Source organism: Phoca vitulina, unplaced genomic scaffold (genome assembly GCF_004348235.1).
Source record: "Phoca vitulina isolate PV1807 unplaced genomic scaffold, GSC_HSeal_1.0 scaffold37, whole genome shotgun sequence".
In the NCBI taxonomy this organism is placed as follows: domain Eukaryota; kingdom Metazoa; phylum Chordata; class Mammalia; order Carnivora; family Phocidae; genus Phoca; species Phoca vitulina.
The window spans coordinates 20,436,421-20,464,225 of NW_022589740.1; the positions used below are offsets into that span (position 1 = coordinate 20,436,421).

Sequence of the window (27,805 nt, forward strand, 5' to 3'; positions counted from 1 at the left end):
ATGAGAGGATGGGGAAGAGGAGGTGGGGGTGGGGAGAGGAGGAAGAGATGAGCGGAAAGGGGAAGAGGAGGTGGGGGTGGGAAGTGAAGGAAGAGATGAGAGGATGGGGAAGAGGAAGTGGGGGTGGAGAGAGGCGGAAGAGATGAGAGGATGGGGAAGAGGAGGTGGGGTGGGGAGAGGAGGAAGAGATGAGAGGATGGGGAAGAGGGAGAGAAAGAGGTGAGAGTGGAAGGAGAGGAAGAAGGGGAGGAGATGAGAGAGGAAGGGGAGGAAGAAGCGATGAGAGGAAGGGGAGGAGGTGAGAGTGGAAGGAGCAGAGGATGAGGGTGGAAGTAGCAACAACATCCAGGGGGAGAAGTACCCACAATGGAGGAAACACAACAGGAGGTTCAACAAACACATGACAGGAACAAAGAGACAAAGGGAAGAAAGGGGAAAAAATGTGATTAGCATTTTCAGTTCATCAAAAGCTTCCATCTATACAGTTATCTTTCCCCATCTCCCCAAAATATAATTCGAGATCTATCTACACTTCCTCTTTCTGGCATGAGTCATGCCCGCAGAGTATGGCTACTGATGAGCAGCCAGCCAGGCTAGCACTCCCGTGTTGGATCCATCTCTAAGCACCTCCGGGGATGAAGTCCAGTATGTCCCCAGATGCGAGACTCTTCCTGATTTCAGGAAGGTTAAAGCCGGGGAGGCACAGATGTGCACCCTACAAACCAGTAACTCTACTCTTCTCCACTAGTCACCAGTTACGAGTTGACTCTGTTTCCCCAATATTCTTGTGCTAACTTACCACGATGGTATGATGCGGCGTAACCAAAATACTACCTTAAATTAACGGAAGGCTGAAGGAAGATCTAGCGTCTCTTAGGCAAGCCCCTTCCCCTCACAGGTACCCGTGTCCTTATTTCACTGAGGCCTCACAGACCTAGGAGGAAGCACGGACACTCCCGTTTCACAGAAGGAACCAAGGCGCAGGGCATTAAGGAATCTGCCAAGGTTCTCCCACCGGGGGGGGGGGGGGGGGGGTTTCACGTAGAAATGACCCTCATGGCTGCACTCGGGTCACCGTCCCACCACACACAGAGGGAGGCCCTGGGGGCCATGCTGTGACAGCTGGAAGAAACCGTAGCCTGAGACTGTGTTTATCGCTTCTCTTCTCCTGAGCCCCACACCCCAAACCCATCTCTTCCATGTCACAGAGGGAAACACTGAGACCCAGAGAGGCCGTGACAAGGAACCCCCAGTGTGGGACTCTCCCCACAGTGACCCACATCCCCACTCCCAAATGCCTTTGCCTCTATCCCTTAACCTATTCCAGAAGTTAGAAATCTGTTCACACTAAAAAGTACCGTTGCTTTCATATATTATATTGAAGAGCATGTTGTAGTAAATGAAAAAGTATCCAAGAAATGGCCCCTGAGCCATAAATCTGGCCACATTTCAGCTGTCCAACATAAAACTCGTTTTTGATGAGACAGTAAAAACGATTAAAGCTCAATTTCTAAGGTGTAATGTTAGAAAATTCTTAAGATTCTGATTTGTGCTCACTTCCCTGGGACTCAATTACTCGTTTATTTATTACCCCCTCGCGTGTACTGAATATATTAAATCTTCACGCCAGATCTTCAGTAATTTCTACCCAGACCACTGATCTTTAATTGAATCCTAAACATGCTTCCCGCCCTCAAGAGAGAAAATAGCATCTTAAAGCCAGAAATCTGTGTCTAGAGTCAGTTTACAGTAAATTTTCAACCACTCCTAGCATCTTCTAAAAAAAATCTTCAGGAGCCAACCTTCTCTTGAAATTCCCCTTCCCCTTCTTTCTAAGGGGGGAGCACAGGGCTAAGCAGAGGAAAAGTGGAAAGGGGGAGAAAGAGGTCAGAGAGGCCAGCATTAATAGTATTCTTGGCAAGTATTTATAAATTCCTCATTCACCATCTGAGATCATAATAACAATTTCTTTACACCTAAAATCACCTTCCTGTCATCCCAAAGACACTGATTCTTGCTCTGTCACCTTTTAAGAGCTTGGCAAGAGCAAGAAATAAAACTGGAGAGGCCAGGAGTGGCATCATGGTCCACTAGGCATGCTCATTAGCACTTAATTAGGAACTAGACACCTGCCATAAGAAATGTGCTCGGAGAAGGATGAGGAACAGGTCTGCCCTACCAGCAATTGCTATCATTACTTAGAGAATAAGAGCTATGTCCGGCTTCTGGGGGGGAAATGCAATGATGCATACACAAGCAAGTGCAACGGGGTAATTAAGCACGGCACGGATTACAAGATGAGAGAAGCCAAGCAGAGGGGAAGGGATTTAACTACTGGGTGGGGGACACCACCCTTTCACCCCTCCCTGCACACCCCGCTCTCCCAAAAGTCCAGAACAGAGTCACCAAGGGACTTTTCCAGGGGTGTGATTTTATGTCACGGCAAAGGCATACTCAGGCAAATGCCTGGATACACGAGAAGGAAAGTAGAGCTTTTCTGCCAAATCCAAGTTGGTTTTTAGAAAGATGAACTAGAAAGCGTTCTACGATATATTACTGAAAAGAGAAACTAGCTTATATAATAAAAGGGCTTCGCCACAGCTGCGAAGTAGACCCACGTGATTAAACCCCACAGTTAGGCTAAGAACTATCAACAGGGATGTCTGGGGGTGCCTGGGTGGCTCAGTTGTTAAGCGTCTGCCTTTGGCTCAGGTCATGATCCTAGGGTCCTGGGATCAAGCCCCGAGTTGGGCTCCCTGCTCAGTGGGGAGCCTGCTTCTCCCTCTCCCTCTGCTGCTCCCCATGCCTGTGCTCTCTCTCGCTCTCTCTCCCGCTCTCTGTCAAATAAATAAAATCTTGAAAAAAAAAATAAAAACAAAAACAGGGACGTCCAACAGCCGTAACTGGCCCTGGGAAACTCCCACCTCTACCCAGCTCTGGTTTCCCAGGATCCTTGAAGAAAGCTCACTATCCGTTATTAGAGGCAACCAAGTTTCTCCATCCCTTGCTCGGCCCTTTTGAAAGCTGCTCCTGCTTCTTCTTTTTATTTTTATTGCTATATTTTATTTTTTTGAGAGAGAACATGGGGTGGGGGGCAGAGGGAGAGGGAGGGAAAATCTTAAGCAGGCTCCACGCCCAGCACGGAGCCCCACTCAGGGTTCGATCTCACGACCCTGAGATCATGACCTGAGCCAAAATCAAGAGTCGGACGCTTAACCAACTGAGCCACCCAAGTGCCCCAGGCTTTTTTTTTTTTTTTTAAAGCAAAATCCTACCAAACTGGAAAGAGTAGTAAGCACTGAGAGCATGGATCACAAGTACTGAAGATGCTGTAGACCCAGGAACACGGATACTGCAGCCTCACGCTCTACTTCTCATCCTGACAGGCAGCGTGCCTACATACCCCCCGGCCACTGCCCGACCTCAGCTCAGAACACTCCCAAGGCAGGAAGGGTGGGCATCGTGGATCCCATTTCACAGAGCAGAGACTGGCTTGCCGCGGGGCTCACAGCCAGAACGAGGAGAGCAAACCTTTTATTTCCTAGAACAGCCTTTCTCCTGTGACCCCAGCCGCCCAGCCATGTTCACAAGGAGTTAGCCTGAGCGTTCCCAAGCATGGGGAAGGGAGAGGGCGCCCTCCTTCTCCAGCGAAGACCCCACTGTCTTTCCCTTCCCAGGTAAGGGGAGGCTCCTGAGGGTGTAGAATACCACACATGCTGAGAAACTCCACCTTTACCATGCAGCCCTAACGGAGGTAACAGATGGAAATTTGTTCTTAGATTCGTGCCTCATGAGTCCCACCTCTCTAATCCCCACTTCCCAATACTCCGCGCCCCTACATCTGAAAAAGGATGATCTCTTTAACTCCGGCTCTCTTCCAAGGAAGCACATAAAGAAGAATCAAGCCCAAATAGTGACCACTTATATGGCTGCTCTCAGAAGAAGATGCTTAACAAATAGTGTCGTATCTGAGATACACACACACACACACACGGGAATGAATAGAGGGCCTGTATCCACGAGAGTAAACAACTCCACACAGACAGCCCACCTGTCCCACGTGTGTCTGGAAGGACATTTTCTCTCAACAAGGCTTACCTGAGACAATCCGGGGCCTGGCACCTTCCCCAAAAGGGGGAAAAAAAAATGAATGCTACTTTAAAAATGTATTTTGGAACAGAAGAGGTACTGACATTGCTATACAGCCAGCAAAACCTCAAAAAAATCCAATGGCTCTACCAACTGGGGAATCGGCACGCAATGGTCCTCCACAGACCCAAACCTGCGCAGATCAATGGGGAAACTCAGATGTTTCTCAACGGGACAGCGAGGGTGGGAAAATCCCAACCTTCTACCTCCTCACTACCTTTCACTAATTAGTAGACTTTTTTAAAGTGAATGCTTGCAGATTTATATTGCACAGGACTCACAGGTAAAATAGTTTGTAAAGCTATAGGAAAAGGCATTTTTCATGAGCAATGGTGGTTTTTAGCAATGCAGGTGGTTTCTCAGATGACCAGTGGTTCTCAAACAGCAATTTTCACACCCCCACCCCCTTTCCCCACCCTGGGGACATCTGGCAATGTCTAGAGACATTTATGGTTGTCACACCTGGGAGGATGGGGGGAGGGACTATGTATGGATGCTATTAAACATCCTACAATGCATAAGACAGTCCCCCGTCACAGAGAATTAACAAGCCCCAAATGTCAATAGTGCTGAGGCTGAATGTTTTTAGCCGAGATCTCAGCTGGGATTCTGTCCCATTACATCAGAATTCATGTTCTTATACAGCAAGCAACCTGACAAACTGTTGCTTAAAAACTAAAAATGCTTTCCAACACTCAATTGTTCACTGTCCCTTCATCGCCATCAAGTACCTTGTCACAACTCAAAAGACAAGCATCTGCTTCCCAGAGTGGACTCCACTGACAATTTTAAAATAAAACAAACAACAACAAAAAGCTCACATTTCGTCAAACGACTTTAAAAAGCTACACTGGAAACGTCCACGTATCGGTGTTTTGCGCCTCCAAGGCGGTCGCAGAAAGGTTTCGCTGTTGACAGAGGAGAGACATGCACTCGCTCTTACCCAAACAGTGTGGACAGGCTGGGAGTGAGACAAGGAAAACAAACACCAAACCCTGAGTTAATGATAATGAAAACCCACGACTAAAGTCACCTCATCCATGTCAAACAACAGCGCCGCATTCAGAATTTTAATTCGTGTTTTACCTAGTGCAGCCTGGGTCAATTATGTTACTATAATGAAATTGACTTTGCTGTTTACATTCAGAGCTTTAACGTAACGGCGTCGTGGTTTCCACAGTTGTGTTTCTAAAACAGCTGTAGCACGTGCTTTATCGCCACCGAGCTGCCTATACAATGGGAACGGACACCCAGAAGGAAAACGAAGGCCAACACCCCCCTTAACCTCACCAGATGCTAAGCTCTTTATCACCGACCACAGAATCAACTTGAATTTCAGAAATCTACCCTGCTCTATAACCTTAGGGAAAACCATGTCACACAGATCACAAACTGAACCCAACCAGAACTGAAACCATGCCCCCAAAATAGCATCCCTCATGCCTTTAAAAGCATGCCAGTAAGTGACATTTATAGCATTTGGTATTTAAACACTTCTAAAGGGGGAAAAAATGTGAAAAGTAGCATTTGTTCCCAGTTCTCTCCAAATCACTCTTCCTCGATTTCTGCTATTTCCCTGTTCTTTAAAACACTCCGCTCTTACCTGGGGAGACTGCAGAAGGAGAAAATTGGCATGCTACAGTAAACAAGCCGGGAAAGTGCGGAAGAGCCATGTGGGAGCAGAAACGTCAAGGACACTACTATAGGAGTTATCTGAAAAGCTCCCATTATGTGAATGGCCTCTCTCGTGAAGAGTGGCAAGGGTGATAAACAGGCAGAAACTGCTTACTGGGGCCAAGAATTCTCAAGCCACTTGAACATAGTTTAAAAAAACAAACAAACAACAACAACAACAACAATCCACTGAAAGGCCCCATCTCCATGCAGGAGCATACAGAAAATGACACCCAGAGACAAAACTGATGGCCTGTATGGAGGCAGGCACCAGGATGAAGGCCTATAACTCTAAAAAAAGACCTGAACTCATCTTTACTCTTTCTGCATTGTAGCAAATCCACAAAGGCCAACTCCTCCTGTGTCATCACTGACGTCCTTGCTCGTCTCGCCTGCCCCGGATGACAGTGACAGCGGTGACAATGATCAGAGCGCGCTGGACTGAAAGGCCTGAATCAGATGAAGTTTTAAAAAGCCATGTTGATTTAGGTAGATCCACTTCTAAAGCCAAGGAAGGTTTTGATGAAAAGATGCTCAACATCATTAGCCGGCAGGGAAACCTGCAAATCTAAACCACGAACATCATACCCACTGGAATGGCTAGGCTCAAAAAGATGGACGATAACAGGTGCTGGAGAAGATGCTGAGAAAGTGGAATTCTCATCCATTACTTTGGAAAACAGTCTAGCAGCTGCTCAAAGTGTTAAACAGAGTTATCACACGACCCTGCAAGGACACTCGTAGGTTCAGTCGAGAGAAAAGAAAACAGGTCCACACCACATATACACAACATTCACTGCAGCATTATTCATAAACAGCCAAAAGGTTTGGAAACAACCTCAATGTCCATCAGCCGGTGACTGGATTAATAAAGGTGGTGTATTAATACAATGCAATATTATTCATCAATAAGGACTGAAGTACATGCTACATGAATAAACCTTGAGAACTCTATGCGAAGTGAAAGAACCTCACCACAAAAGGCCACGTTAGCGGATTCCCTTTACACAAAATTCCTTTTATACAAAATGAACAGGCAAACCCACAGAGACAGAAAGATCAGTGGTTGCAGGGACTGGGGGGCACTGGGAGGCAAGGGGGGTGACTGCTAATGGATATGGGGTTTCTTTTTGGAGTGATAAAAATGTTCTAGAATGTGTGGTGATGGTTGCACAAGTTTGTGAATATACCAAAACCCCCTGATTCATATGCTTTGGGAGGGCGAATTTTATGGTATGTAAATTATGCATCAATTTAAAAAAATGCATAGGTCTAACTCTTAAAATGGGGTGCTCTACTTTCTACTCTGAAAAGAGACAAAATAGGATAATGTCTCCTTCCAAGGAATGAAGTACAAATCATATGAATATATGCGGGGAAATTAAAAAGTGAACAATGCCTCAACAAGTTTTCTAGCAACTAAAAAACCACGCTGACTATTCAGAAGAACCCAGACATTGAAGCCAAGCCCTGCAGAGATACCTACCTGTACTCTCAGTAAAAAATTTAACTTGAACCCAAGGAGAAGGAGGATATACACCAGACTTTGCAATATTGCTCCTTCTCCTTGGAAAATTAATAGAAGGGCTGGACTACTGGAATTTAGGAGGAGGGTAGATCACTAAATATAAGTTAGTAGAGCCAGAATATGGATGCTAGTTGTAGCCCTGTCATTTTCTGCTCTTGGTAGCAGGCAAGGCATTATTCTCCAAGGGCGAATTTGTTTTATAAAGAAACTTACAGCTGGGTTATTGATGGGCTTTCCAGGGATTAACTGCATACTCATAAGAATAAGAGGCTAACCTCATCCTCTTAAACTTCACACACTACAATCCAATAGATACCTGACAGCTACAGCCTGAGGAGAAAAATAATCCAACATTTTGCTAATCTTTAAACCAATCATCTCATGCAACAATGGGGAGCCTTTAGGTCTACAACTCAATCTCTTAAGGACAGGAAGCCTCCTCCTACAGACAAATCAGGAGTTTGTACTCACAGCCATCCCCTACACAAACACAGATAGACACCACAAAAGCCCCGAGACCTCTTTTATTTTATACTAAGTTGTTTTAAAGTATACAGAATTTTAAGTTCACCTATGAAGCAGGGATATAAACATCTGACCAATAACTGGAGGCCCAAAGGCCTTGACAGAAGTTCTGTTCACAGGAAATTAAGTCAGACTCGGTCCGACCAAGTGAGAACGGAAAAACAAGGTGGCCGACACTAACCCAAATGTTTTGAGTTCCTGATGTTCACAGGCATATTGCTATGAGCAACTGCTCAAATTTTCTTACATCCAACAGTCAGCACTGGGACAGCTGTCAAAAATCAGGCACTCTGTGGTATGGGAAGGACAATCCCTACTGGTCATCTGGCCATCTCTTCTCTCTCTTCTTCCAATTCCATCACAATGATCTGTGCAGCCCCTCAGGGCCAGCAAAGGCCTTGTTCCCCTTTCTCCTAACTAAGGACGCCAACGATGTCTTATCCTCACTTCTGCTTCTCAATTTTCTCTCCATCTGCTCCCAAAACTTAACTTTCCCCCCTCTGTTTTGAACCTTACGTCTGTTGATCAAGTTAAATAGCCAAGGCTTCTTCACTGCTACATCCTAAGTAAAAGCCATTCGTGCATGACAACTGAGTGGCAGGAGCAGAGCATCTGGATGGGTCTAATCTCAAACACTGACATCCACGTAACCACTAGAAAAGACTAAAGGGGAAGTGACCCGCTGCTCGGAGCCACCACCCCTCACACGAGACTTGGCCAACTGGACCCACAGATCTGCCTCAGGCACTTAGAGAAACAAGGTAGACAGAACCACAGTTCAAGGAGTCAGGACCATGCTGGGTAAAGGCTGCCAGCCAAGGTCCTATCCCCACAAAAGCCATGCAGGGTAGATGGCATTATCCATCTGCAGATGGGGACACTCAAGGAGGTTAACTGATTGTATGGGGTCGCAAAGCTACCAAGTGTCCTACTCAAGTCCATCTGACCCTAGACCCATGCTTTACCTTTGTGCAAGGTAAAACACAAGGCAAACGCTCTTAGAAAGACGAGCACATGGGGCGCCTGGGTGGCTCAATTGTTAAGCGTCTGCCTTCGGCTCAGGTCATGACCCCAGGGTCCTGGGATCCAGCCCCGCATCGGGCTCCCTGCTAGGCAGGAGGCCTGCTTCTCCCTCTCCCACTCCCCCTGCTTGTGTTCCCTCTCTCGCTGTGTCTCTGTCAAACAAATAAATAAAATCTTTATTAAAAAAAAAGAAAAAGAAAGATGAGCACAAAGCACCATGAAGCTGGGCAGCCAGTACTCGGATGCAAGTGGACATCCAATTATGCAATTTTTCTTTTTAAATTACACTCAGCCAATCATATTTTACTTTTTAAGCAAAAAGCAACCATCTTTCTTTGGGGGTGGAGAAACACTGGCTGAGAAAAAGTACAAGGGAACTTCCTGGGGTGAAGGAGAGAATCGGCACCCCAAAAGTAGTGTGGGTTACAGGGTGTGCGCTCATGCCAAAGCGATCATCCTATATATTTAAGATTGGTGCAATTCACAACATGGAAATTATACCTCAATTCTAAAAAAAAAAAAAAAAAAAAAGCCTGTGTGTACAAATACATACGTATCTATAGCTATATGATCTGTATTAACTACATGTGATATAAACCCACTAAAACATAACACTAATTATCTGGAAGCCCAATCTCAACTAAAATCAATTATTATCATAGCAAGTAGAAGAAAGTTCTTAGTTCCAGCTCCCTCAAATAATACAGAGGAAAGTGATCTCGAAGAGTCCTTCAATCGTTTTCCCTGCCTTCAGGAAGATATCGACCATTCCACAAAGTGTTGTCATCTATTTTGTTTTGAGCATTTTTAATAGAATTCCAAATTGGGGAAAAAAAAATCTTTGAGGAATTCTGCTTACATCACGGAGGCGGTACTGATGGAAGGAATAAATTAAAAAAAATAAAAAATTAAGGTCTCCAGTAAGTTCCCTTCCCACACAAACCTGTTTTCTAAAGCACAAGTGAGCTGTGTGTCACACCAAATAAACCCTATACCTATTAAGATTTCTGCATTATTACTCTTTGTATTGCTACAAGAACATAACACATTTAATAGCAAAAAAGTTAATAAAAAGCAAAATTCAAAAAGTAGGGTTGCAGTTATTATTCTGCCAATTATCAAATCTGCTATCCATCACAACTGTTTTAAAAGAAGTACCCCATGAAAAGTAACTATTTCAACAGTTTCTCCAAATATCAAGTATCTAAGAAGCGTATCTTTCTGAAATACCAGTAATCTATGTAAGTTGAAGGCAGGTGGTATCTGGAATGCAAAAGGTTTAAAATTCAGTATTTTCTGTCAGGTAGGAGAACTAAGTTTCCCATGCTGGTGAGAAATGGGCATCATTAGTTCACTCAACACAGACGGAAAAAAAGAGAAACTCTCTCTTCCTCCTCTAAGACCAATCCACAGTCCCAGGACACAAGCTGAGCCCACCTTAGCAGCGTTGGCGTCCTTGAGAAGATTTCACGTTTTCCAGGTCTGCTAAAGAGAAACGTCTTTAGCCCTGCCAAGCAAGCAATAAGCCCTTGACTGTACCTTAAAGGGAAGGAGAATGTTTCGGCTCCTTTGCATTTTAAAGACTACTCTTTCATGATCTTTCACACTTGTAATAGATGTCTAAACCGTTAAATTACTATTTCTTTTCTTAGCCTGAAAGTCGATGCAGACGAAGAGCGTGGCCTCTCCTATTGTTCTCCGTCCTGAGCCGGTCCCTGAGTGATACTGACAGCGGCTATCAAGTGGGGGCTGCATTTACTCTGCACAGCTGCTGCCTGTAGGAACAGACAGCCTGCCGGAGCCTCCTCCCCTCTGGGGAGACAGGTTGACACACTGCATGTTCAATGAAGGGGTGCAAAGGTCCACTGAATTGTCAACTCAATTTTATGCTACTTCAATTTTCCAGGACGCGCACAATTCCTTTCGAGCAAAAATCAAGCATATGCCAGAGCATGAAACTTACGGTGCAGGATAATTATTGATCACTACAAACTTTCAAAGAGCCTTCTGACATAAATTAATAGACTGAGCCAAAAATTTACAATTAGGAAAACCGCACATGCTAGTAGGCTGAAGACATGCAATTGGCGTTAAGTCTTGTGCTCGGGGCCCAATTCCCTGATTTGGGTTATTGTTGCTAGCTATCAGAGCTAATCTGCCTTTATAATCTCAACAACATGTTTCCTGGATGAAAGCCATTCATAAAATTAGCGATTCATCTGCCCTTCTCAAGCGACCTGCCATTTTCATCTTCTGATTCAGTTCAAAAGGAGTCTTACCTATAAACATCTGGTTAATACAATTTCCTCCTTTCTAATGTGTGGGACTGGACAGGGCCTTGGAGAATTTACGGGCACGAGGTTCACCATCGAGAAAGGATATGTAAAAATCTAGAGACTATCAGAAAACAAACATGTTCCACAAAGTGTAACTGGGTACTTGAAAACTGCTTTGCATATGTTTCTCTTTAATCAAAACAGGCTTTTCCATCCTCATTCATTTGGGTTAAAAAATTTCTCTGCTTGAGCTACAAGTACAATTTGCTATTAGTCTTTGCTAATCAAACACGGTACATGCAAAAGTACCAGTGAATATTTGATTTGATCTCTGAAATAAAGCAATTCATTACACAAGAAAAGGGTACAGAAAGCAGCCGACAAATGCAGATGTAATTGTGTTTTTTGTTGAATGTGATTAGAGAGCCCACTAAGTAACAGTCAAAAATGTGATCTAAGGGTGGAGGGGGGAGAAAGGCAGAGCCTGGGTCTGGGGGGAAGAGGAGGAGGGGAGAATTGTTTATGCAGAGCTAAGCTGTCAAGTGTAATAAAGCAGCTTGAATAAAATTTAAGCTGAAAATCCACTGAAGCTCCCCATTTCAGGGAGGAAAAAGCTATTAAAAGGAAATGAAGGTCACCCTCCCACTTTATTTCACCTAATTGACTGCCAATAGCTTACCACAGGCAACCCGACTGCAGATCGGCAATTGAGAAACTGATGAAAGGAGAGTTTTCAAGCTGAGGCTCATTCTTTAATCCTCCTCGGCTCTTATGTTTTTTCTCCATCTCCAGTTGGGATGTAATTTTAAACCCTGATGGATTAACTGGTTCCATTGTCTGTGGCCGTCATTGGACTATGGCACTCTTAATCCATACAGCAGCATGTCTAATTATCATTACAAAGTGTCTGAGGGAACTATAAAGACCAGCAGGGCATCTTCTCACAAGCAATTAACATAAATTGATAAATGAGTGATTTGAATCCGCTCAAGGCACTCACATATGAATAAAATCAGAAAGGATGGTCCCTTGTTTCAGCTACTTCTTTGGCTTAGTCTGGAAGGGCAGAAAACATGAGAACGGTCCCGGGGTCCCCGGGCCTGCAGTGGCGAGGGCGAACTCAGGGGGATGTGGTGGGGGGAACGGGTGGGGGACGGGATGGAACACTGGGCTCATTAATGCAGAGCAAATGACCTGTGATTGACAACCAGTCGTCGGAGTGGAGCACTAACTGAACTCAAGGCAGGAGAGCAGAAACCTGGTGAAAGGCTAGAGAGCACTGGGGCAGATAATTATCACTTCTTCAACGGCAAGAGAGCGCTCTTTCCATTGGGGTGCCACTTAAAAATTCATGCAAGAGGCACAAGGAAGAGAAAGAGCAAACAGTTCTCTCTTGGGTCTAACACCCCAGAAAGCAAAAGGCAAAAGCAAAGATGGCTAAAGGAAAGGATCATGCTGAGACATGTCTTGACCTCCCTGTGATCCAAAGTTATAATAAGCCCGAAGTAAGGAAAGTATTTAAAACTCTAACCTGGAGCTTTTTACTTGACTAAGAGAGCAAGGGTGGTTTAAGTGTCAGGGTATGAACTGTATCTATTTTCCCACTGAATAGTAGATCTATTTTTCTTCCCCTCCTAAAAATGTTTCTATCACCTTCCTTATGCTCATCTGTCTTCCCCTACACACCTCGCATACCTGAGCCCTCCTCCCCCACCCTTACCGACAGGCCAACGTTAAGCCTACAGGACATTATATATACAGATAGATTAAGCCATCAAATTAATAAGAAATGAAAGCTGGTTATACACACTGTAGGAGGTAGACCTGGTAGGCCACGTACCCCGATGATGGCATTCAACTCTGCCATGGTCACCTGCTTGGCACGCTCGACAGCCTGGGCCACCTGTTGTTGATGCTTTGAAAATAAGGAGAAGAAAAAGTGTTAGCAAGGCAGCCAAAGAATTTCACTGTACCTTCCAAAAACAACAACAAAAATATAAAAGCATATGCAATGCAGATTCAAGCAGAATATGGATTTAAATGGGAAGTTTCTCAAGCCCGGATTATTTCACAGAACACATGTACAGCAGGAAAAGGAAAACAGAGGACAGGGCTTCCCTTATTTCTAACCAACACTAGTTCCCACTTAACTTCTGATGGGAATTTTGGGGTTGGAATGATAGAAAAGTCAAAGAAGACGTCAAAACTGGTAACCGGAAGCCTTAGAAAATCACTGGTATTGGGGATTTGGAAGATGACCCAGGTTTGCAAAAGGGGTTCGCTGTTAAGTTTGAGCAGGTAAAGTTGACAGCCAGTTTAAAACCCCCATTTCTATACTTAAAATTTAAACATTCGATCTTTGATTACTTCTCTGGTCAACAAATCTTAACCCGCCAGTAGTTTTTGGGGATTCCGCTCCTTCTTTAGCCTTAAGATTTTTTATCTTCCTGAGGGGAAAAGGAAGGATTCCCCCCCCGCCCCGACCCAACTCTTAGTTCACAGGCTGGGAACACTCTGCATGTCTCCCAACTCCACTCACAAATAAAAACAAAGCCACATCTTTGCTTTGGGAGGCATGAGACTGTAGCAGAAACCAGTAATACTAAAGTCTAACAACACCATTCCAAAGGCCAACACATCTAAACTGTATCAATGAATAGACGTTACACTGGAAAAGGCAGAGAGGAGACCTGCTATCCACTCTGGAGCAGCAGATTCCAACAGGAACGGACACCCAGTATTCTAGCTGTGGGTCCCAGTAAGCTTTTCACTGTCTCAAGATACATGCATCCTGTACACAATGAACACACAGTTTATCATTTACTAGCTTGTATCCAAAAGTAAACTTGAAGGCAAAACTAAACTATATTGGTTTTGAGTCCATTTCACAGATCACTCATATAAAAGAGCTTTTCCCACGCTGACCTGACTTGATGTACAGGGACAAATGAAACACCTGCTTCCATGGTCAAGTCAACCCTGATGGAACCATTTTTAAAATACAGTACAGGAAAAGCTCTCTAGAAGGACAGTTGAATCATCAGTAGCTTCCCAAGCTTATACTACTCCTCAAAGAAAAGCAAAGCTTTACGTTGAATCATTTTGCAGTCTTCCATGGGAAAAAAAAAAAAAATTAATTTGAGGTTGAGCTATCGACACTACGTTTACAGTGTGCCCTCAGCTCTGTTAGATGGGATAGCAGGGGGTTTACTCACTTCAGCTGTAGCAGATGTTCTTCACACTTGTTCCTTGTGATAAAATTAACATCTTAAAACTAGCTAATTTGCAAACAGAGAAGCAACATAATTGCACTTTAACAGCTGAACAGTTTTACTTACTTCCTGAGACAGAAATGGGATGACTTGTGCACAAATTGTATTCAATCTCTTGGCAATTTCAGTCTATAAAGACAAAGCCATATAAATGTTTAGTATACTTCATAATCAGTTCAGAAAGATAAAACATCATACCCAACACTTTAGCCCTCCACTACCTCACTCTTGAGGGCATAAAATTGCTTTCCCAAGCTATGTTGCTAATATTTATCTTGAGATAAACAGCAGATATTAATCCCACCTGCAAAGTAAGACATAATCGCACGCTTTATTGGCCACTTAAAGGAAAGATAATGGGCAGTTTAATTGAGTCGGAAAATCTACATGGTTTAAGGCTATATGATCCTTTAACCTGGTGAGTGCAAACCCCCTCGTATGCTTCTTCAGTTATGGTGTACTACCGCATTTTTATGTCGTTATAGCAAGTTCATTCCAACTGGTGTCAGAAGGCGGTGGGGCAGAGGCACCAACAAACTCGGTCTAGCCTTCAGGATAAGGTCAAAAGTGAGAGAGCAGAAGAAAGGAGCCCACGGGACCACCTTTCTGCTTGTCCCAACTCTTACACAACTCAAATGGGACTTTAACATTAGTAGCCTTCACTGAGTCTCACTATTTCAACAGGCCAAGAAAACACTGCTGAAACAGAACCCATGTCCAGCATGAGGGTCAAATCGAGATGTGCTGGGTTATCTGTCGAGTTTCACCTCAATGCGGCATCAAATGCAAGCACCTTGCTGAGAGTCCCATGGGTCAGCAGAAGGTCACAAATTATGTCCTGAGTCTGTGGCACAGGCTTTTGTAAAGAAAGTAGGAGAGGTCCCTGCTCAGTTCCAAATCCACAGCATTCCCTCTGCTGCAAGGGACAAACTGGCCAAGGGAGGCAACAAAGAGTGCTCTGCTTCCAGCCTAGGGTAGAATCCACCTGCCCACCCGGCCTCCAATCTCCTCCTGCAATGCAAAGCAGCTCTGCTTTCCTAACTCTGAAGAACCAGTTCTGCTTTAAAAAAAAAAAAAAAGTCATCTGAAGAGTCCTAGCCTTGACCTTATTTATTTCATCATTTTCTGTCAATGCTTACTAATGCCACCTCTATTACTGAATTAGGCAATGAAAAGGAACATGAGGAGAAGAAAATTATGAAGCGTACAGACCATGCCCTTGAGAAACAGAGAATAGAATAAGTAAGATAAAGTAGAAAACTCAGAAACTGTATAATCAAGTACATTAAAAAGAGCTGCCTTCGTCCTCCAAGACAATCCTAGTTAACTGAGCAATAAGGCCTTTGGCTTTAAGGGATGGGATTTAGGCCAAACCAACTCAATTCTCCCTGACCACCAATGAGATAGGGTTTCAGATCTCACCTTGGAAGAAAGGGGGAAATGACTGGTACAGAGAGCAAAACCATGCCCTTGCTTTACCCAGCGGGGCAACAGATGTATGCAAAAAAGGTGCAGCTGTACCAGGTGCGAAAACAGAACTGTGTCAGCCCCACCCAGCTCATTCGATCACAGCCACACACTCAAGCTAACTCAAGGTCACGGCTCTCCTCGAAAGTATGGGCAGGCTTCCCCTTACTTTGCAACAGGAATGTCTATTTAAGTACACGTATAGGAGTAGGGATGCCCTTTGTGGACTTGTAGGTCCTTATTCCTTACTCCCTACCTACCGTACATTCCAATACCATTCTGTACTTTCCCCTTCTCCAAAATTCACATTTAAGGTCCACTTTTAAAGAGGATATATGCTCACTTTGAGCATACACAGGCACACAACGAGATATATACACAGAAATATAAAAGAAAGTCAAAAGAAACTTAAGTCTATCATCCAGGGATAACCACGAGTAAGATTTTGGTGATTCTGGAAAGGATCATTCCACACTCTCAACGCATACATGTGTACAAGCCCAGAGTAGAAAGATATATTTCCTACACCAAGGGGTCCCATTATATACATGGCTTTTCTATACTGTGTTATTTCCACCCAAAACGGTATTATGGATACCCTCCCACTCAATAAATACAAAGGTGAATAAGAACATCATTCCACTATATAAGCATAGTGGTGGTTAAGCACTCCTGGTATCAGTGGATATTTATGCTTCATCTAATTTTCCACAATTACAAACTCTGTGTCGAATAGCCCTCTACATAGATCTCTAAAAGGAATCGCTAGAAGTGAAACTGCTAGGTCAAAGGGTATACATGTTTTACCCTGTAATGCATGCTGATAAACTGCCCAGCAGAGAAGGTTACCAATTTACAGTATCACCCATCTATGAGGGGGCTTGCTCTCCTACCCAATGTCAATATGGGGTTTTGTTGACCTTTTTTTTTAATCTCTATCCACCTAATAGATTAAAACAATGATCTCATTTTTATTTGCATTACTTAGATTCTTCCTGAAGCTAACTAAACATCTTTCCACATATTTACTGGTCCACTATTTTCCCTTCCTTTATTTTTCCCTTGGTATTTATTCATCACTGTCTTTTTGTCGTAGTTCTTTCCATATGACAAATATCAACACTTTCCATAGCTTTTCCAGCTTGCCACTTGTCTTTCAACCTTGCTTACTATGGATTTATTGCCAGGAGTAACTTTAAATTTTTATGTGGTCATTTGCTAAAGAATATTTTTCATATGTTCCTGGCTTTCGGGTCAGGGTTAGAACACCCCAAAATCATAAACGCCATTCTTAATTTTCTTCCTAGTGCTGCTAATGGAATTTATTTTGGTTTAAGAAGAAAAGATGATCTCTTTAATTAGTAATAATAATGATATGTGTTATTACATAGGATGGCTTCAAGGTAGAACTGAACTTAACTGTCAGGGGACAGTTAAGACCCTGAATGGAATGAACTCATAAACCTTTAATAATATCAAAGTTCCTAAAAACAAAATAAAAGAAGTACAGATTAAAGCATAGACAATATAAATTAGGTGAGAGTGAGTAAGAATGAAACAGAAGAAGAAGGTTAAAGATCAAAGCTCAGACCGATGAAGAGACATCAAAAGCCATACCATCTGTCCTGGGAATTCTCAATAAATGGTCTGGAGAAAGAATGGAAATAAGAGCAACATAGGAGGCTGTTATCCCAGCTGTCTCCCCCCCTCCGCCAGGTCTCTAAGCCCTCATCCTAAACTAGCCTCCAACAAGTGACCCTGATTTGGGGCCACAAAGCTAAATTCAGATCTCACCTCTGGTTTACCCGGAAATTCTTCAAGCTGCCCTGATTCTCCCTAATGACAGTATACCTACCCTCCTGCAGCATGAGGATGCAACTTGTTTCCCAGACAGTGCCTTATGAGCTCGAAAACATCACCGCCATCCCAGGAGGGTTTCATAAACATTTTCCCCAGCCCTGAAAATAGTGTGGATGGCAGCATAAAAACTGACAATAATTCTTAAGTATTATTATCTCTTGCTTCAGTGCAAGGATATTCTGATAAGATCTTTAATTCAGCACAAATTAACAAGCAACAGTTTGCTACCTGGGCTTCTGACCACAGAGTTTGCAAGCAGGTTAAATGGGACATTTGACCCGGCTTAAGCAGGTATTAAGAAAGTTCTCAGACTCTTTTAAGACTGCCTTCTACCTGCTCGGAAGGCTGGACAACTCCAGTGGAAAAACAAACGAGCAAAAAACCCAAAGCAAACCGTATTTTCCACCTAGAAATCATTCTCCTGCCCAAAGCTGAAGATACATTCAGTACCTGCTAATAGTCATGACACTTATAAATAAATTTTCCCTGTGCCTGCATTTAGGACACCATGTAAAGCAACAACATTAAGGCGTTGAAGAGCTTTCCCCAAACCAGATCTGCCAAAGCAACTCCGTGCCCAGAAACTTAACCAGCAGGGGAAAGGCCCCAGCACCAAGCCTTACTTCATGGATAGCCACCACACACTGGGGGAGCAGGAAGCAGGAACCCAAACTACCTGCCCAGAACAATCTGCTATTTGCCTTGTCAATGCCAACTCCCCTCATTGATTCGCTTATGATAACAGGGCTGGCCCTGATAATCCAAAAACTTGGGTTTGCATCTCAGCAGATTAGTACTAGGTGTCCTCAGGGAAGTCACTTCAACTGCTGGGCCCCAGGTCTCTGCCAATCGCTTAGTCAGAATCAAGGGAGCAACTATGTCAATTACAGCTACACTATTACAAAGTGCTAGACTCTTACCCTGACCCTTCAAGGCCTTCCTCAAATCCACTTAGAAGCTGCCCCGTAACACAAACACTTCTCTAGGCCCTTCATGATCCTACTGTCATTTAGCAAAGGAAGCCTGTATGTTTAAAATCACATTTACATAGGGACTCCTGGGTGGCTCAGTCAGTTAAGCGTCTGCCTTCGATCAGGACATGATCCCGGGGTTCTGGGATCGAGTCCCGCCCATATCAGGCTCCTTGCTCAATGGGGAGCCTTCTTCTCCCTCTGCCTGCCGCTCCCCCTGCTTGTGCTCACATGCACTCTCTCTCTGACAAATAAATAAAATCTTAAAAAAATAAAATAAATAAAATCACGTTTACATAAAGCTTCCGGCCAGCTTCCTAACAGCTTCTGGCATTAAAGTCTTCTCCACGCAAGACGGGAAGCATGACAGCAAGACTCTTTCTGAACGCGGACACAGTTCCTCACCAGACCTGCCCCACTAACACTGACCGCAGGACAGCACACATTCAACACACTTTCAAAGGAATGCTTCGAGGAACTAAGATGGAATCCCCACACACCCTAAACTCAGTGACCAAGATACAACCAGATAAGCTGTTCCTCAACAGCGTCTGAATAAGACTGTTTATAGGAAGAAATCCTATCTTAGGAGGCATGAGATTCATGTGCATGGATATTTTAACTGAGTTCAATATGGTCAAATACCTCCAAGGCCAGCGAGGAACCAAATCCTGGCGTTTTCTCCAGGGCTCCTAAAGAGAACACATGTCCTTCCGGGCATGTGAACTTGAAGTTTTAGGATTTTATGATTCCTAAGAGCTCGGCTCTCCACCTTTTCATACTCCTTACACCTTGTCTAATTACTAGTCTGAAGAGCCCACCCCCCCACGTCTGCCCACTTCGCCATTACACGCAGAGTAATATATAATGAGTGCTGTCTGAAGCTCAAACAGGGCGAAGACTGCTCAAGAGTAATTGCCCATGGGTCTCAAAGCAATCCAGTGGCACCTTGCCCAAAGTCAGCTTAGGGAGGGGAAACTCCACCACCATTAAATTGCAAATTGATGGCTCATAAAAAATGCTGCTTGTGCTGAGGGCTGGCAAACTGATCTTTTGGTTTCCTTGAACCAAGCGGGAAGCCAAGAGAAAAACTCAGTGGAGTGTTGGTAAGAAGTGTCTGGCAACAGATAAACGGGCAAGAACGTGAAAAACAAAGCATACAAAAAAAGGAAATAAATAATCTCTAAATCCCTTTTTTTTTAAGATTTTATTTATTTGACAGAGAGAGAGATAGCGAGAGCAGGAACACAAGCAGGGGGAGTGGGAGAAGGAGAAACAGGCTTCCCGCTCAGCAGGGATCCCGGTGCGGGGCTCGATACCAGGACCCTGAGATCATAACCTGAGCCGAAGGCAGACGCTTAACAGACTGAGCCACCCAGACGCCCCTCTCTAAATCCCTTCTGACTAGAAGTCTGAGTCTATGAAATGACAGCCTGAAATACAGAAAAAAAAAAAGTTTAACCTCACCGACAACCAAATAAAATGCAAATTTTGCTGTATGTAAGGAGGGTCACTCCACACCAGTTAAGTTCGTTTATTTAAAAAAAAGAAAAGAAAAAAGAAAAAAATTAATAAAATCCAACAATGATGAGTCCTCTGGGAAGCTGGAACAATCATACATTACTGATGACAGAGTAAATTGGTACAGTCGTCTTGGAAAGAACTGGGCAATGTGTTTCAAGAGCATGAAATTATTCAAACCCTTCGGTAAGGCTTCCCACAGCTAAGAATGTATCCTAAGGAAATAGTTCCGATGAAAAGCATTCCATGCATGAAGCTGTTCACTGCAGCACTCGTTTCAAAGCAAAAGAGAAAAAGCCAGGTAAAGATATAACAGCAGCTTCACACATCAGAACCATCTGTAGAGCTTTTGAAAAACTTAACATTTGCCCTCCTGAGAAATCAGTTGTCTAAGACTAGGAGAATGGTTAAATACACGACTACATCAACCCAAAGGCTATGGCCAGTAACCATTAAGGTGGTATCTATGGATAATGATGCTTAAATGGCTAACCCATTTACTAGATGGAGCAGGAGGGGAAGAACAAAGATGTGGTGTTAGTGTGCCTATTTTTTTTTTTTTAAACATACGCATGTGGCCAAACACTGAAATTTGATACCCAAAATAAAAACAGTGATTATGCTGGGGTGGCAGGGTTATCTGTAACTTTTTTTTCCCCCTCCAGTGACCTTGGGAACACCACCCATGATTGACTGTTTAAATGTATGATGGCACAGGGAAGGGAGAAAAGGGTAGTCAGGCCCACCACGCCTGTGACTGACGGTGGCGCTGGGTCATGACAATGCTGGCAAAGCCTGAAACCCTTTGGGTGCTCAGCCCTCTGGCAATCCTCTTACCACACTCGGAGAAACCGATGCCGAAAGGAAATGATTTGCCCAGGATCATAAAGCAAGATTAGAAGCCACTTCCTCTGCCTGCTCCTTTCTCGAGGAAGTGGCACTGGGAAATTGGGACAAGCTCAAAGCCAGAAACAAAGCTGATGAACTTCAGCCTTGTCTGCAGAGCAATACAGCCCAAGTAGGACCATGGCAGCACAGAGTCAAGAGCATGTCATCCCTCGGCCGACAACAGTACCCCAAGAAGTGGCCCCCATCTGCCGGTAACATGGCAGAGGTGCTTTGCAAGGCAGAGGAGGAGTTTTATAATGGACCTCGGTTATAAATTGCCAACAAATAAAGAGCAGCCACCCAACTGACCGCACTTTCATCCTCCCCTTCACAGGCAGAGAGAATTCATGCATCAGCCCTAACATCAGACAATCCAGCACCCCAGGAAAGCAAAATCCACAAAAGCACATCCACAGAATACATCTCTAGATCCTAAAGATGACATCGGATATACCTAAGAAAAATCCAGGATGTCTGAATAAAAACTGCATGCCTAAAATGATCTATGCAAAGCACTGTAAATAATCTCCCAATACTCTCCCCTGCCCTTTAGAGGAGGGGAAAGGTTCCCTGCCTAGAGACTTTCTTCAGAAGGTCGGCTTTTCACCAGCCTGTCTCCCATGATGGCGCCTTGCTTCACCAGCACATTCACAAAAAGGTAATTTTATCTTAAATTCTAATGCATCAGGGGCGCCTGGGTGGCTCAGTCGTTAAGCGTCTGCCTTCAGCTCAGGTCATGATCCAGGGGTCCTGGGATTGAGACCCGCATCGGGCTCCCCGCTCAGCGGGAAGCCTGCTTCTCCCTCTCCCACTCCCCCTGCTTGTGTTCACTCTCTCACTGTGTCTCTCTGTCAAATAAATAAATAAAATATTTAAAAAAAAAAATTCTAATGCATCAGAGTAGCTTTCTGTTTAAAATATAGTTATGTCGATAAAGGACTAACCACATTTTGGGGAAATCCAAATGAAAAGGGCTTGGCGTCTCTCTGAGGTTTTAATGGTTTAATGAGGTTGTCAGTGGTTTTCAAACTTAAGGGTGCAGCGGGATCCCATGAAAGCCTTGTTAAAACACAGATGGCTGGGCCCCACTCCCAGAGTTTCGGAGTCAAGAGGTCTGCAACCCAAGCATCTGCATTTCTAACAAGTTCCCAGGTGGTCTGCAGCTCTTGAACCGGGGACCCCACTTTGAGAACCGCAGGCTCTGCCGAGACAGCGGCAGCGTCTACTGCTGAGCTCGCACACCAGGTCCTCGGACGCCGCATCAACCAGCACAGGTGCCCAGGGAGAAGGGCCTGAAAGGTTAGCAAAACCCGCCTGGGGTCAGAAACAAGCAGGCGGGGAGGTCAGCCCTGCCTCTCCCCCAAAGCCTGGCCACAAGCCATGGCGCCCTTCTCTGCCCATTTTTTATAAAACAAGACCACGGCAGGAACAGAGCCCGGGGGGTGCAGGAACACATTTGCCTACTGTGGGAAACCTCAAACGATATTCATTTAAATGATTCCATCCCTGGCAATGTAGTCTAGCTCCTTCTTAAACCCTATGATTAAAACAAAACAAAGAGTACCAGATGACAGAAACCCTTTAGTGGCTCAATTAATCAGAACAGAAGTCACCAATTACTGGCAGATAATAACTTTTATGTCCTACCTCCCCCTCATTTGGCAGCTCCTACCGTGTTCTAAACCTGAGCCCTTTCCAACTGGGCGCAGACTCCATCCTGTCCCTGCTCATCTTTCAGACTCGCGGCTTCTCTGAAAACAGGGAGGGGTTAAAAGGAAGAAGGGGGAGAAAAAACAACAACAACAACAACAAAAACCCTGCTGAAGGCTGCCGGGGCGGAGACAGCAACACTAATTGCTCCCATTCTCTGGCTCCTCACGAGGCAGATTGCAGGGGCCTGCATCTCCGGAGAAAGCTCTCGTATCTTCGCGGCAGCTCTCAGCAGAGCAACTCAAGTGCCCTTAATTGTTTATGTTCTTAATGCAGAGCCTCTTGAATGCATTCATTTTTAATAGCAGGCTTGAGTGTGGGGCCCATCAAAGAATGACAAAGCAACTCTATTCATTGGTTCTCTGTCCTGCAATGATGGTCTTTTGATTTATTTGCAAATGACAAGCTTGGCAGGCCCCACTTGAGGGCTGCCCTCTTTTTTTTTTTTTTTTTTAAGAATTCAGTTGCATTTTCCAAGATGAAGTTGAGTCTGCATCACTGTGTATTTGTGTAAAATTTTCCCCCTTCAGTTCCTTCTAATTAATGACTTAAATGTTTTGACCCAACTGTTGCCAAGCAGAGCATTTGGGCTTTAATTTGTCATTTTGGTAAAGATGCATCCTTGACAAAAGCATCGCAGCTGTTTCAGGGCCCAAATAGCACATTTCCATTATTCAGAAACCCTTGTTATGGAGTTTAGCAAGTGCTGTTCACATGAAATCCTACCAACTTGTCCCAGGATGGAAAAAACCAGCTTTTGGTGGCCTTAAAGGAAAATGCACTGTTACTTACGCCACAGAAGGTTTTCAAGACACTCTGTGGGGTGAATCACAGAGCACAACCATGAAGTCACCACCTATTGTTCTCGGAATGGAAAGAGAACAAGCCTCTCCTGGAACACACCCAGAGCAAGCCTACACCTTTCACCCTCTTCACAGGTCTTAGTCATTAGGGAGCTCATGAGAAATTAGATAATATCATACAATAGCAGGATTAGTGGGAGGAAAAGCAGACTACATCATCCTGGCACAAAGGCTAAAATTACAATCAGGAAAATAAAATATGCCCACGTAAAGACAAAGACTGCATGGGAATATGCAAAAATCCAGTTACCTCTGAAAACCAGGTTTATGAGACTGTTCCTTTTCAAAATGTGTAACATTATTTTCCTCTCAATAAAATTTACAACATTTCCTTTTCACTGTAGCTACCTCTTAGGCCTGTGTTACCCGTCTTCGGTTGGTGCTGACATCTGACCGTCAACAATGACTATCTCCACATCTTACATCATGACACAGCAAACAAGCAGTGCACACTACCCATAAAGAACTAGTTATCATTAGCTTTAACATTAACCATTGCCTCGCTCCCCGCATTTTGTTGGGAGATCACTGGATAAACAGTTGGGTGTGAGTATTTCCCTAACAGGTCCATAGCCAATCCATATAGTGGGAGAGGAAATTCCTGCCTGGGGTGACCATGAGCCAGGGGTGCCCTTATTTTATTTTATTATCTTATTTCATTTCATTTCATTTTTGAGAGCAAGCGAGAACACGTGCATGTGCACACGAGGGGGTGGGGGAGGGGTCGAGGGAGAGGGAGAATCTGAAGCAGGCTCCAGGCCCAGCTCCGAGCCTGACGCAGGGTTCGATTTCACAACCCTGAGATCGTGACCTGAGCCAAAACCAGGAGTTGAACGTTTACCCAACTGAGCCACCCAGGCGCCCCAAGGGTTCCCTAATTTTAAAAGCATGCCACAGCTGAATCACCCACACACATACATGACAGTGCTACTTTTCTTCCAAAGCAACTTCTTAGGCAAAAGAGCTACTCCACCAGGAGGCCTATGCCATCAGTGCTGCATGGCATATGGCGGCAGAATGGTCACCGCAAGTTAGATACATGTTTGTGATGGTGAGAACCCAAGGCAAAGCCTTCAGAGCCTCAAACTCAGTCTCCGTCGGGAAGTTCCCCCCCCCCCACCCACGCCCCAGGGCTTTACTGCTCCCAGGCTGAGCTACTGGAGAGGTGGTCCTTTGGGAAGGAAGACAAGGTTCCTGGTCTTCCCAGGTGGAACCTGGGATTCTCTCTGCAATCCACATCATGTGCCAAGAAGCCCGCAAGCTCCGGGATGCAGGAGAATGGGGCATCACAGGCTGCGACCACCGAGGTAGAAAAAGAGCTTGTGCACAGTGAAATCAACAGTCAAGAAAAGAAAAATTATTATTATTTTTTTTTTAAAGATTTTATTTATTTGACAGAGACACAGCGAGAGAGGGAACACAAGCAGGGGGAGAGGGGGAAGCAGGCTTCCCCGATGCGGGACTGGACCCCAGGACCCTGGGATCATGACCTGAGCCAAAGGCAGACGCTTAACGACTGAGCCACCCAGGTGCCTCAAAAAATTATTTTCTTGAAAGCACCTAGGATCATGATTAAAATGAAATGTGGGCTGCTGGCGAAAATTTTCAACGCATACTCCTTTTGCAAAAGCTTTTAAATATTTAGAAGACGGTAACTACAAGGATTCTCGATGACAGACTTCACTGGTGTATTAAAGATTCACAGAGTATTTACTCAGCCAAGCAGGCGGAGGCAAAAAGGAATCTCATTTTAAATACAAATTAAATTACTAAAAAAAACCCCCAAAACCCAGAAACAAAACAAAAACCCTGATCATTGCATCACAATACAATCCACAGAGAAATCAAAGCAAGAGAAAAATAATTACCAATTCTTCAAGATAACAATCAAGCTACTTTCAGGGGCAAAAGAAAAAAAAAGTGTGCTGCATGAGAGGTAATTTATTCAAGGTTACATGGATTGACCAAAAATATATATAATTAAAAGCATGTCAAAGAAAGGCCCGGAGTCCCCTTTTACCCAGTCATGCCAACTTATAATGTGAAAGTGATCCAGCGTCACGAGGTTACTGTGCTGTCCAAGCTGTACTGGGGAAACATTACATAGACGGGGGAACAGGTAGGGTCATGAATGTGAGAACGAGTTATATGCCGCGGGCCCGCAGAAGTTACCGCTTCTGTAAGTCACCAGTTCTTTGACAAGTGGACAAATCAACTTACGCGCTCCTGTGTGTTTTTAGAAAGCATCCCAGATACCCCTTCATTAATTATGTGGGTTTGGGACATGTCAATTCTCGTTTCCCAGAGCAGCAGAAACCAAACTGAACCCCATATTCTGTTACCCTGGTTCCCACTGGGCCGGGCTGGCTCCATAATGCTGAGCTCCTTCTGGAAGAACAGAAGAGACTTCCTGCCATTTGGACTGTGAAACACAGTAATCCACCAGGGAATAAAGGTCAATGTTGCACTTTTGGTCATTACTGAATCATTTGAGATGATCTGTGGTGAGGATGAGAGGAAAATCGAAGGCTGCGAGAACGCTGCAAATGGCCTGACCTCAGACCAGTTTTCATCTCCATCTGTCTAATAGACATGTGGCTAAAAGGCCCTCCCCTCCCTCCTTCTGGGCCACTCGGCTGTTTCCAAATCCGCGGCACAAGCCAGGAACCAGTTAAACAATACATTAATAAGGGGAAATAACCTTCTAAGCCCCAGACCGACGCTTACTCAGGTTTTAGGCCATCGGCTGAAGTTTGGAACACAATTTTCCAGTCTGCAAGCAGTGATGCAAAGTAGAAATTTTAACGAATACAGAGAAATCATCTGCAGTGCAGGGGCATGTGCCAAAATCTCCTCGTTTGTACATGCAAATATATGCATACTTACACCTCCACCCCCCACCAAAAGACAGCCACACGATTTCTATTACATCTGCTAGCACACACACCAAGGGAAATAGCAGCAGTTCCAGAAACTGCATGCTGCTACGAAATACATCTTTTTTTTTTTCAAATGTCCAATTAATGCTGCTTAATCATTATTAAGGCATTTCAATCCTTAAATACAAAATATTCCTGGGAACCCAGAGCCTAATTATCATTTAAGCCATGGAATAAATGTTAACATCCTGACTTTATACTAATACTCCCCTTCACTGGTTTGGCCGAGCTACTTTTTTTAAGGTAATGTTGCACCATATATAAGTTTAGGCCCCCACAGTATATCAATGTCAAACAACATCGTGTCAAGCTAAGATTCAATTCAGGTAAGTGCCACTGCCAAATTTTCTTGTTCCCAGACGGGCTTTAAGATTATTTTATTGCTTAAAATTTAATTTGTTCCAACTCGTGTCTCCATGACAACGTTGGCTAACCCTGCAAATCATTTGGGTAATTGGATATCTTATCTTTCTATTGCTCTCAAATCGAATGATTCTGCTAGAATTGTAACAGCCAATCAAATTTACAGTCCTCCTGAGTAATAGACTTGGAAAAGTAGCCACATTCATCTCCTCTTTACAGCCATATTAACCAGTATGCGACAAACAGTAGAATCTGGTCTTCAAACTATACTCCAAATTATAAATGGTGTCAATACCAATATTCTCACAGTGCAAAGCCCACTCAAAAGCTCCTTCCCTTTTATACTGTTTTGAGAAGCAACAACTGGTACTCATTCCATACAAACCCTGAGCAGTTTCACTTACTTTGAGGGAAACTGACTAGAGTCCTAATCAGAAAAAAAGAAAATAAAAATCACAGCTTTGGGGGGTATTTGACCTTGCAATAAAATAATGACCACAGCCATAGCTACGTAAGATTATACTAGCGCACTGACATTGATCTGTCTCGGTTCTTTGGGTGGGAAAGCCATATTTGATGCATTCGTCAAGAAATAAGAATGAATACAGATGCAACAACTAGCTCAAAAATCTCTGTATCCTGAGAGAAAGCCACATCGCCAAAATGTGACACCTCTTTGTACTTCATTGAATACACGAATATCACAGCATCGAGGGTAAGTCAATTATGGAATACAGATCTCTTATGAGATTCGAAAGTCAGCAATTTCCCTCTTG

At 44.1% G+C, this 27,805-nt stretch overlaps 1 protein-coding gene across 2 annotated transcripts in view; it reads right to left on the reverse strand.

The window, feature by feature from the left end:
• The window catches only part of TLE1 (TLE family member 1, transcriptional corepressor), an 87,155-nt gene that overhangs the window by 44,853 nt on the left and 14,497 nt on the right, over window positions 1–27,805 (reverse strand). Inside the window, exons 5-6 of one of the 2 annotated variants that reach the window (XM_032427432.1) lie at window positions 14,514–14,576; window positions 13,016–13,090 (exon numbers count right to left, since the gene is read on the reverse strand). In XM_032427432.1, the coding sequence (XP_032283323.1) occupies window positions 13,016–13,090; window positions 14,514–14,576 (138 nt within the window). Of the gene's footprint in view, window positions 1–12,985; window positions 13,091–14,513; window positions 14,577–27,805 lie in introns of both variants that reach the window. The other variant, XM_032427431.1, reaches the window with a different exon arrangement.